The sequence below is a fragment of the Lontra canadensis genome, unplaced genomic scaffold, assembly GCF_010015895.1.
Source record: "Lontra canadensis isolate GAN:19392208 unplaced genomic scaffold, GSC_riverotter_1.0 scaffold4, whole genome shotgun sequence".
In the NCBI taxonomy this organism is placed as follows: Eukaryota; Metazoa; Chordata; class Mammalia; order Carnivora; family Mustelidae; genus Lontra; species Lontra canadensis.
In genome coordinates, this window is record NW_022630998.1 from 35,092,292 (window position 1) to 35,104,702 (window position 12,411).

The 12,411-nt window shown below is 44.8% G+C and overlaps 1 protein-coding gene across 5 annotated transcripts in view; it reads right to left on the bottom strand.

Annotated features, from left to right (window-relative positions):
- The window catches only part of PDE8B (phosphodiesterase 8B), a 276,199-nt gene that overhangs the window by 5,233 nt on the left and 258,555 nt on the right, over window positions 1–12,411 (bottom strand). For all 5 annotated transcript variants that reach the window (XM_032847981.1, XM_032847965.1, XM_032847993.1 and 2 more), the window contains exons 13-19: window positions 10,606–10,682; window positions 9,058–9,222; window positions 6,307–6,352; window positions 5,747–5,882; window positions 4,669–4,867; window positions 2,106–2,323; window positions 620–740 (exon numbers count right to left, since the gene is read on the bottom strand). In XM_032847981.1, coding sequence (XP_032703872.1) covers window positions 620–740; window positions 2,106–2,323; window positions 4,669–4,867; window positions 5,747–5,882; window positions 6,307–6,352; window positions 9,058–9,222; window positions 10,606–10,682 — 962 coding nt within the window. The remainder of the gene's footprint in view (window positions 1–619; window positions 741–2,105; window positions 2,324–4,668; window positions 4,868–5,746; window positions 5,883–6,306; window positions 6,353–9,057; window positions 9,223–10,605; window positions 10,683–12,411) is intronic.

Below are 12,411 nucleotides of genomic sequence, written 5' to 3' on the forward strand. Positions count from 1 at the left end.
GTCAGCAGGAATATAGTTCTTTAAAACATCCACTTTTCCCGCCAATACTAGATTTTAGCTTCTATTTTACTCTTTATTTTATTGAGTTCTTTTAATTCCAGTAGAGTTGATATACAGTATGGCATCACTACATCGTATGCCTGAAACTGCCAGTTGTCTACATCACTCGTGTTCATCAGGGTGTGTGTGCTGTCTTATCCCCACCACCTGTTTACCCCTCCCCTCTGGTGACCACCGGTTTGTTCCCTGTAGTTAAGAGGGTCTCTTGGATGGTCTCTCTCCTTAAAAACAACCATTTTGGAGGTCTCCAATGACCGAGAATTAGAAAGGGCTTTGATCCTCTAAAATACCCCACACAGGCTAGCCTCTGTTATCTGCAGGCCTCGTCTGTCTTACTCTTTGGGCCTACCTCCTGTCACCATAGGCCTTATTTCAGGACCCTCCTTTTAGGGAGCTCAGGGTTACTGTGGACACTGTGGCCAGTACTTCCAGCCCATCTTCACCAGCTCCGGGCAGAGAGCCACCTTGGATTCAGGATGAGGAGAAAGTGCGTTGAGGCCAGAGTAGCCTCTGATGGGAACAGTGCTCGGCTCTATCTGACCACAGGGGAAATGCTCACCTCAGCTGCCATTGGCTTATTGATGCTGTTCACAAATTTGTTCACATGTTCAAAGTGTTTGGTCATCTCTGTTGCTAAAACCATGTCGATAATGGCCTGGCGCAGTGTTCGATAATGGTTCCTAAAATAAACAAGACAAAGAGCCTTGTTCATATCAGGTCCGGAATGAGAACTGTCGTGCTCCCATCTCCCCACACTTCCACAGCGCGGGAGGAAGCCAGGGGCACAGAGTTGGGAACCGAGTGCGGATCCTCAAGTCTGCCTGTGCCTCTTCCCCGTAAGCCAGGACTTGCTGATGCTGTTCCACTGTCCCCAGTGCAGTGGACCCTTCGTCGTAGGACGTGAGAGTGTGCGTGCGTGCGTGTGTGCGATGTCACATAGCAGGCACTTACTTTACAAAGTGGTTTCCTTCTCCCTTCCCTTGGCAACACAAACCCAGTGAGGTGGACGGCAATGTCAAGTCCCTGCCCTGCAAGCCTGGCGCGGCAGCCTGGTGAGCTGTCCCCGAGGCAGGCGGCCCAGACTCGGGTTTCTATTACAGAGACTTGTCAGCACTTCCTCAGGTGACGGCCTCGGAATCATGTTTTTCCCCTGAAAAAGCTCTAAATTAGATCGAAGGTGTATTGCGTGGAGCTGCAAACCTGCCCCATTAACTCTCCAGGTCCTACCATCTTCTTCTAATTTCTAGGAGCCAGCATGAAGAGCTGAGTAGAGTTGGCTCTTGGAGAAAATTCTTTCAGTGAAAGTTCTAAAAACAGTCCTTGACACTGATGAAACTTTCTGAAAGTGGAATAACTGGTCTCCGTGTTTTCTCAGATTTCTAGAGACCGGCATGTTAGGTTCATGTTGAAGTGTGGTCCCTGCGGCCAGAGTGAGCTCTGTGCTCTGTGTCTGCTTGGCCCTCCAGCCTGGCCGCTGCTCCACGGGCAACAGCCGTAGTGACTGCAGGCCTGTGGTGGCCCCCAGGGATTGCTCCTGTCTGTTCCCGGCTGGCCCACTTAGCCCAGGAAGGGGGAGACCTGCCCCACCCTTTGGGCTTTAACATCTCTGCTGGGACATCTAGAACAACACCATCTCCTCATAAGTTAGGTTTTTAAGTGGCAAACATTGAACTGGGGGAAGATGAGGAAGGATGCATGTTCCTTGAGTTACACAAAAGGCAGGATGTCCTCCTGGAAGGGTAAAAATTCTGCTGTACTTATCAGTAAGACAATCAATATTTCTAATTACTTTGGGGTATGTAAAATATGTCCATAAACTCACTGAAGACCAAATGAAATTCCGAAAGATAAAAGCAGTCTGAAAAGTACAGGTAAGCTTACAAGGGCAAGGTGACTATCTTCATGTCTGATACAATGGTCCAACTATTGTTCTTTCTCCTTTTCCTTACCCTACGAAGCAGCTCAGGACTTGGAGAAGTTAGGGAAAACACCATTTCCCACTTACACTTCACAAACCTGAGCACAGGAACCCAAACACCACAGACCTGTCGATGTTCTTGAAAATGTTGCATTTGCTGTCCTTGACGGTGAGCTGGAAAGCCAGGGCAGTGTGGTGACTCTCTAAGACAGCGGTGTCATTGTAGAGCACGGCAAGTTCACTGCCTGCATTGCAGAGGAAAGAGTTGGTCCTTCCCGGGTGATCCACATCGTGCACCGTGGCCGCAATTAGTGCTGCGACCTCGTCCAGCTGATCGAGGCTTCCCTGCGACCGTGGGGAGGCAAGGGTGAATGTTATCCACTGGCTACCAGAGACCTACACTCCTATCTGTGCCTCAGGAGGGATGGGCCTGATGAGCCTTCTCTGACTTCTTAGAAGTTGAGAAGCTACCCAGGACACAGCACAGATACTCCACTATGCTGCAACGTATCTGGAGGGAAACAGAAATCTGATATGGGACATATCTATTGTGATGGATGCCTACATTCTCTTCCCAGCACCCACTCACTCCAGCTCTTTGCAGGAAGCCAAACAGGCCTTTCCAAATGCTTGCCCTGTGGTATTGCTGTGACATTTTCCCACGAGTGGAGAGAGCATAGAGTGGCCTATGATCCTAAGTATTACTTATTTCATTTGCTTACTTAGGCAGAGTGAGAGAGTGGCAGTAAGTGGCACAAATACATCAAGACTCTTCACACCAAGGTAAAGGGACTAGAGCCAAGCAGTACAAGAGAATCATGGACAAGAAAAAGAATTTTCCCAGGACAACTAAGGTTAAGGCAGCTCTTGCCATTGAAAACCAAATTCAGCTCTAGGCTAGCAGGCGGCAAAGGCAAAAGGGAGACCCTATTTCTTAAGCTCTTGCTGTGTTAATCTGAGAACACAGACCAAAGCACAAGGGCATACAAATGTTTTCTCAGATTACAACTTTAGGTGGGGGTTATTAAATGGGCTACTATCATGTAAGAGATCCTATAACTTAGGAATTCATTCAGTAATCATTTGTTCTAGGCTTACTGGGCTCTAGTTAGTAGAGTGTGGGCACTACAATGATGAACTACACTGGCACTAATGGGGTTGACAGTTTACTGGGAAAGGCACAAATCTCTCTCTCTCTTCACATACACACACACACAAGTAAAAAAAAAATCTCTGAGCTCAAGAGCTCCTTCCAGCCCAATTCTCCAAGGATCCTTGCAGTTCTACATTTTCTGATTGTCTGGCAAGACGGTCAAAATTAGAAAATGTCTTTTAAATTGTATTACAGTCTTAGCCTTGTTTCCATTGCTATTTGAGAAATTCAATCAGATTTTGCAGCCACTAGCAGAATTCACAATTTAAAGGAAAATTCTTAGGGGAGGGAGAGTAAGGGAGATGATAAAGTGACCAAGAACTCCCTGATTTATCAAGCATTTAGTCTCTATTTTTCTAGAGTGGTTCTGCTTAAGTGAGGTTCATCTCCAACTCTGGACTGCAGGGGCTGCCATCACTTTGGTCTTGACATTCATGCTTTAGGTTTCGTCCTCTACTGGCCCGGTGCAGCCTCAGCAGTGCAGTGTCTCGTGCAGCATATAGCGGAGGACTGTGAACCTGCAGTAGGGATCTGGAAGTGCCCTGGCTCCTCCAAGAAAGGGCTGTACAAACATAGGTTCATGTCACCTTTTTTAACCGCAGGTGATACAGATCTTCAAAAGCATCACTCTTGGACCACATTGTTTATTTTGTTGATGATTAAAGTGAATACCAAGATCAGCTTCCGGCTGATGGGCTTTGGCAAACTCTCCCCACTATGGTGGCATTTCTGCTCCTTCTGGCTGACCCACTGCCGCTCTTCTAAGTACCCAGGGTCTTAGAATACGGAGATGATCTCATGTCAGGCCACTGCAGACTGATACGAATTTCCGTCTCTAAATAGCAGTTCTCCCAGGGCATCTGCATTCTAAGCTTCAGTTCTAATTGCAGCAAAGGAATTATAAGCTTCACTGTGCATGTGAGGGGAGTAGGGAAGGAGGGGAGAAGGGGATCTCTTGCCAGCTGTGCATGGGGTGTACATAGGGCTGTCCTATAAATCAGCACCTGTAGAGGACACTACTCACTTCGAAGTAAGACTAAGGGACGTGAAACCTCTCAGAATTATGTAAGTCATCAATACAGGATCTACACATTCACACCTACACAAAATACATACACATACATCTATGGTCAGTAGAATGTGGGATGGCTCATTACTGTCTGGTTTATAATATGCCACTGGCCCAATTCTGATCCTAAAATGGAACCTCTAGACCAAGTAACCATTTGCTGTAATAATGAAGTCCTGTCCTTGATCCCTCACAGTGGGCTCCTTGTGAATACCTGGAGAATGGGTTCATGAATCAGCCAGGCATGCAAAGGAGTCTCTCCCATGACATCAATCACTACTTTAGGCATGTGGGGGAGGGGAGAGCTGGGAGAAAAGGCCATGTCTTTACAACACCAACATGATCAGTTAATCTGAGTGTGTGTGTATATATACACAAAAGTTAGCTTTTTGGCTCAACATTTAATAAGATTGAGCTCCTGGACCTCCAATTTAGGCAGGTAACTAGATCCTGATATCAAAATTCTACCTTCACTCGTTCCTTTCCAAGGAAGAAGGCAGTGGCATGCAGGACATCGGCGGCATGGGTGGAGTTGTGGTAGGCATTGGAGGAGTGGTAGTTGGCTTCAATCACTTGGAGCCAGGCTCGAAGAGTAGTTTCAGAGCAGTGTAAAAATTCACATACTCCAAACCGAGAAAACACCTTTAAGCCCAGGTAAACCAATGGCCTAGAAAAAGGGAAAACAAACCCGATTCACTGGATTCACTGGTCTAGAAACTGCATTCTTTGATGACACAGGGGAATAGAGGCATTTTTCTTGAGACGTTTTTACTTCACGTGCTCAAGGGCATAAAAATATTCTCTCCCCAAATTAGGAGACAGAACATCTCATCAGTCGCCAATTTACAACCAGGTGCCTCGTGGTGATCCGTACATGATTTCTCAATTGTCTTTAAGTCCTATGGCCTCAGTGGTTCCAGCAACCAAGACAGATCTCTGATAGTCCATCTCTATTTCTATACAAGCTCTGTACTTCCTCTGTGTCCCCTCAGGAAGTCACTGAGCCTAAGGACAGTGGTCTCTGCAAAGTCTTACCATTTCCCTTCACATTATTCATGTACAAGTGAGAATCATTCACATCCTGTACATCAACAGCCCCAGAAGAAAGCCTTCTCCTACTATAGAAGAGGTCTTTCTGAGTTATTTAATTTTTTCCCTGCCTCCCGGATAGATCCAAGGTCAAGTCTGTAGTGCTCTCAAACTCATTTTGTGAGGCGGAGCTTCAACAGTTTGGGGCTGAGAGCACTTGCAACTCCTGGCTCACTAGCACAAAGGAATGACCTGGATAAATCTGAAAAGGACACGTAGTAAGTCCTCATCCTTGGTCATCACCAGGCTAATTCCACATCTTACCCACTCTGTCTCCATAAAGGAGCTCATTCAGGGGCCACAGTCTCTCTGGTTGTTTGACATTCCAGCATGGCATGACTGGTAGAACCTGTGAAGTTTCTTGTGGCAAGAACTCACGTCTCCCTCAAATCCAGATGTGAAAGTCTTGAGCGTGGCCATCAATCTTTCCCCACCTGCAGCCAGAGAAGCCACATACCTTTTATGTGTTACAGCTTCCAATTCAAAGATGTTGAACTCCCAACTTTCCTCATTATCAAGTAACTGAGCGATACAAGGGGGGACATCGTTGATGGTTATTGGCATCGCAAGGTGGCTGTGACTCTGGTGCACATCTGAGCAAACAGATGGGGTTGGGGAGGCTGGTTAATTGCAGAATCTTGAGTGCCCCTGAGCATCTGTCATCATCTTCATGGTAGCTACTAGAAAGGACGTCTTGAACTTCTAAGGGTAGGAAGATTTTTTACTTCCAGATTCTTCATTATGAAACTTCCAGATCCCCCAACCAAAAATAATAATAAAAGAAGTATTCCATTTAACTGTTTAAATGTACAGAGATTTGCAATTCCTACTCGGACAGTGCTCAAAGAAATAATTTTAACGAGGAGACCTGGTTTCAAAGGCAGAACAGAGGGACAGTGAACTCCAGTGAGACCCGACAGGAAATAACAACACTGTCCCCAAACAGTAATCCCAAAATGTGAGAAGGCACGGGCTGGAGATGGGTTATCATCATGACATGGACAGATGACAACTTACTCTTAGTGAACACATACTCGTTTCCTGACAACCTTCTCAAGCCATCCTGGAATAAAGAAAGCTACTATTAGAAGTGTGCTGTCCATGCTCTTAGCATTGTTCTCTCATTTCTTCCATTAGCCTAAGAGACCCGCATCCTGAACAACCCAATCTGGAACTCCAAGTTGAAGCTCAAAATTAAAAGAGTATCTATGAGACAGAGGATATTCTCCCTTCCACTGCTATTAGCCCCAGGAGATGGAGAATTGAGAATAAAGTGGATAGGACTTCATTCAGGTTTCACATCTGACCTCTGATTTGCCTTTTTTCAAATGCCTTCTTTGTCTTCTGGCATCTTGAAGCCACATTTCTGCAATTACAGAAGGGGTCCTGCTTTTGGATGTGGGTTATTTTGAAGGAACGCCACTTCCCCTTATAGGGACTGTGTTATTCTTGTGTTCTTACATTTACATATTGGGAAACCAAAGTCATGGGCCACCTTTTGGGGATGAATTAATGTAAAAACTTAAAAAGGGTGGGCTGATTTTTGACTTATATCTAAATTTTTTTTCCAACTGTATTTTCTGTTTTGCAACATGGGCCTTTCAACTGGCCTTTAAAATGAGTTTCTGGGTTTGACATGTTTGGGGCAGCATAAGGGAGTGCAAAGAATTCTGGTGATTTCCATTTACTAGGCTCTTGAACTAGGCCCCAGATGGTGCTGCATCTCAGTTTCCTTCTCTCTGCTTTCTACCCTTAAGTACCTAATTATTTAGATCTTGCTTAAAAGTCATTTATAAAATTACTTGTCTCTCTAGAAAGTATGCACTAAGGTTCAAAGTATTAATGAAAATGGGAGCTTGGGTGGCTCAGTTAAGCCTCCCATTCCTTTTTTTTTTTTTTTTAAGATTTCATTTATTTATTTGACAGAGAGCATGAGTAGGCAGAGGAAGGCAGAAGGAGACTCCCTATTGAGCAGGGAGTCCAACCTGGGGCTCTATCCCAGGCCCCTGGGAATATGACCTGAGCCAAAGGCAGATGCTCAACTGACTGAGCCACCCAGGTGCCCCAAGCCTCTGACTCTTGATTTCGGCTCAGGTCATGATCTCGCGGTGCAGAGATCAGGCCCTATGGAGGCCTTGGCACTCAGTAGGGAGTCTGCTTCTCTCCTTCCTTCTGTTTGGGTGCTGTTTGGGCGCTCCCCCTCTTTAAAATAAATAAATAATCTTAAAAAAATTAAAGTATTAATGAAGGACTCCCCTGAAGTCATACCTTGGATCTTTAGGCCAAGCCCTTAATTTTTAAAACTCTATCAGTAGGCAAGTAACCATGGCTACAACTGTCTTGCCCGTAAGGTAGGTATTGCAAGGTACTCCTGTTTTTGTTTTGCTTTTCTTTTTCTGGTTCCCAAAACCAAATAAAAGGAGGTAGAATTCTACACTGGTTCCTCACAGCCTTACCTGCAGAAGAACCACAAGATGGTACGCCAGCAGGGGGAAGGAGGGCAGATAACGTAGCTCCAAGAACCAAAGGCCTCCTACTGCGACTCAGCTGTGGCTGCCCTCCTGAATGACCCTTGCCAGCGTTCTCCAGAGCTCAAGTTTACGCTGCACAGGGATGGGACAGCCAAGGCCAGCCCAGGGGCAGGAAAGCAATGGTGGGGGGGGGGGGCAGGTGTCACTAGATTACAGGCTCATTAAAGACCTTCAGCAGGAACAAGGAGAATGACTACAAAACCAGTCAACCCAGCATATGGTGACAGGGCTGGACAGAAAACACACAGATAACTCCGGGAGTCTGTTTTCCTCCCAAAGGGTACTTCCAGTTTCAGCCTCTGATTAGGATTACAAATGAGTAATTTGAATCGTCTCCTTTTTCTTCACTTGCTGATATATGAGGATTACCACCAAACAGATTACATAAAAACACGAGAACAGATGAGTCCTTAAAAAATCAGCTGCTCGGTGGCTTAGTGGGTTGAGCCTCTGCCTTTGGCTCGGGTCTTGATCCCAGGGTCCTGGGATCGAGCCCCGCATCAGGCTCTCTGTTCACCGGGGAGCTTGCTTCCCCCTCTCTCTCTGCCTGCTTCTCTGCCTACTTGTGCTCTCTCTGTCAAACAGATAAATAAAAAAATTCATCTTTAAAAAAAAAATCAGCTGCTCTTGGTGGTAACAGAAGCCGAGGCAGGCGGTACTGGCGAGCTGACAGGGGGCAGACCCTGCCCCACCTCACCCTATGGAGCCAGAACAGCTCAGCTCTGCCTTTACTGGATTCTAGGGTTGGGGGTGGGGGCGCCTGGGTGGCTTAGTCGTTAAGTGGGGGAACTTCTATATAAGCTTTGATTTTAACAAAGGATTTTCTTTACGATTTTTGTGGTGTAGTCTAAGTACAATCCCTTGCATGATATAAGGAGCCTGTTGTCCATAACCCTCAATCCAACACTGCCCTGGGTCAAGGGGAAGACATCGACAAGGGCTCCCCTGTGCATACTTCTCCATCAACTGCTACTCTTTATTGTCATGAGGATTCTGAAGCACCGTCTCCCATTGCTGTGATCAGTTAGCTTCATGGAAAGATACATTCAAGAATTCCTTGAATTCTACCACTCAGATAATAACTTTTGATGCAGATGCTTCTGGTTATGCTGACATTAGCCCACACGACAGATGTTTCTGCAACTACAGGCACCAGTTTCTATGTTACATGTTCTGTGTCCTCTGGAGGGCACTTCCTGCCTCTCCCCTGCCTTTCTGGGTTTCCCTCATCACTCACAGTCATCAGGCCTCCAACGAGATCACTGGTGTGGGGATCTTCATCTTTGGTACCCAGCTGAGGGGAATACAGTTCTGTGGTCCGTAGAATTTCTAAAACCCTGTCCAAGGCTTCTGCTACTGTGACGGGGCTGTTCTCTTGGGCTGCATTGATAATATTTATAACCTAAGGAAGTAGAGAGAATAAATTTGAGGATATTAGGATTCTAATTCCCAAAGGTTACACGTATGCCTGGAAATGGTAAGAAATCCGATGGTAACACGGTTTGTTGTTCAAAATGCTCCGTGTTTCCACTGAACTAGTCCATTCTTCTGTCCCCCCTCTGCTGGTGGTGCTCCCGCCGCAGAGACTCCGTTTTCTGCAGCTCCTTTGCTGATCCTTCTCTAGCTCTCTTCTACAGGTTGGAGCTCCTTGGAGACTGGTGCTGGGCCTTTCTTTCACTCTCCAGTCCTTCCAGAGACAAGCTATTTCCATGATTTTGGACCCCTATGATCCACATCCAAGTACTCTCAAATTTACACCCCTGTCTCAACTCCTTTTCGACCTTCAACTTTGTATATTCAGCTGCCTACCTGACATATCTACTGCGCTATCTTACTTACATGTCCAAAACCAAATTCATGATATCGCTCCCTTCTCCACAAAGCAGGCAAGTGAACAAATGGAACAATAACAACAACAAAATCGAAGATAAGAGCTCCTTCTCTGCTTCCTACACTGGGCAAAACAACACTTGTATCCACCTGTGCTCAAAGCCAAAACCTGGGAAGCCGCAGCTGACAAACCGTTTTCCCCATTTCTTGGTCACCTCTCCTAGTGTTCCTCATCACTAAGCTAAATTAATTCTACCCCTAAATATTTCTTCATCTATTCATTTCTATCTCCACTGCTATAACTCTAATCCAACTAACAACACTTCATGGCCTGAAATTCTGGAAAAGCCCCAAACTGGCCTCTTCTCATTCTTGCCATTTCTAGTCCATTCTCTTCATGGCAGCTGGGTGTTCTTTTTAATAACATACTTGATCATGTCACTCCCCCACTTGAAACTCTTCAGTGGTTTCTTCTGCAAACAACTAAAATATGAACACTTCTCCCCCAACCCCTACCTCCGGTCTCCAAGCTCTAGCCGCCCACACTTTTTTTTACCTTCTTCTTCAAATACTCCAATCCTCCAGTACTCCATCAACTGTTTGCTTCTTCCCTCGCTGTGACTGCTGTCCAGAATTCTCTTCGCCCACCTTTTCTTCTAACATCCTTGCATTCTTCAGTTCTTACTTCAAACATTACTTCCTCTAGAGAGAACTCTCCCTGATCACCTCACCCAACACGAATAGGGCCATAGTAATCTAATTTTCTCTTAGAACCTACAGTTTTCCTTACTAACAGTCATTGCAATTTATAAATACAAATTTATTTATTATGTGTTTATTTAGTACGCTTCCTCTCTATGGTATCAGTAGTAAGTCATTTATGACTTTATCTCCAGAAATTAGCCCAGTGCTGGGTGGGCCTGACTGCAGAGTGGAGGCAGCAGCTGCCACTCACCTTTGTGATGGGAGCCTCGATGGTCATGGAATGGATCCTTGCCATGGATGGATAGCGACGATTCTGTAGGCTTGGTGCTGAAGAGAAAAAGAAAGTTGTAGCTGGTTCTGATGGCTCAGCTTGGCTAAATGCACCAAAGGAGCCCTTCACGACCAGGGAACTGATTCTCAAAGGAATGTTTCCCCACTGCTCTCCACAAAGCAAAAGATATGCCCATCCTTTAATCCTAGAAGGCTGAGACATCAGGCACTACTTGCCAAAGTCTAGAAAAGGTCCTCTGGCCTGGAACCTTGATGGTGCAGGCAGGTTTTAGGAGTACCAGTTCCAGAAGGGTAATTTCAGAGAGGGTTAATGGGATCCTGAGGCCCCATCTCACTTTTCTGTAAATCACTGAAGCCCAACTTTGATAGTTCCTAACTTTCAGTCCCCAGCTGTTGACCACGTAATTGGGTAACTGCAGTGTGGAAAAGGAAGCACGGCCGTGGTCAGGGTGGGGCATAGATGAAGGAGTCCACTCTCAGTGATTACGGCCAGCCTCTTGACCTCCCTGTGCCCCTGGGTTCTTAACACCCAGAATCCAGTGATGGTTCTAGCTCTAATCAATAGAAACTTTCATTTTAAATTAATTCTAATTTTAATTTTTATTTTAAAATTCCAGTACAGTTTTAAAAATTGTTATATTAGTTTCAGGTGTATAATATAGTGATTCAACAGTTCCATATGTTACTCAATGCTCATCATGGTAAGTGTACTCTTTATCTCCGTCACCCATTCACCCTCCCGCCCCCCCCCCCCAGCAACCTCCTCTCTGGTAACCACCACTTTATTCTCTATAGGTAAGAGTCTGTTTTCTGATTTTTGTGGGGTTTTTGGCTTTATTTGCTTCTTACATTCCACTTGAGTGAAATCATACATATTTGTCTTTCTGACTTATTTCACTTAGCATTATGCTCTCCAGATCCATCCACATGGTTGCGAACAGCAAGATTCCATGCTTTGTTAGGGCTGAGAAATACTACATTTTGTGTGTGTGTGTGTGCGCGCGTGTGTATTACATATAATATTATACATGTTATATATAACATTTATCTTTACTACATTGTGTCTGTATATGTAATACATATATATTATATATAATATATACACACAATAAACACACATATTACACATAATATATACACACATATTACATATAATATATACATATATATTAAATCTTTTATCTATTCGTCTATCAATGGACACTTGTGCATCTTCCATAATTTGGCTATTGTAAATAATGCAGCAATAACCATAGGGGTGCATATATCTTTTTGAATCAGTGTTTTTGTATTCTATGGGTAAAAGACCCAGTAGTGGAAATTAATGGATCTTACGGTAATTCTTTGAGGAACCTCCATACTTTTTTCCATGGTGCTGCATCGATCTGCATTCCCACCAACAGTGCACAAGCGTTCCTTTTTCTCCACATGCTCACCATCAATACTGTTACTTCTCATGTTTCTGATTTCAGCCATTCTGACAAGTGTGAGGTGATAGCTCATCAGGGTTTTGATGTGCATTTCCCTGATGGTCAGTGATGTTGAGCATCTTTTCATTTGTCTGTTGACCATCTGGATGTCTTCTCTGGATAAACAGCTTCATGTCTTCTGCCCATTTTAAATCAGATTATTGGTGGTTTTGAGATGTATAAGTTTTTAAATATATTTTGGATACTAACCTTCTATTAGATAGGTACATTTGCAAACATCTTCTCCTATTCAGTAGGTTGTCTTTTAGTTTCTTGATTGGTCTTTTTACTTTGCA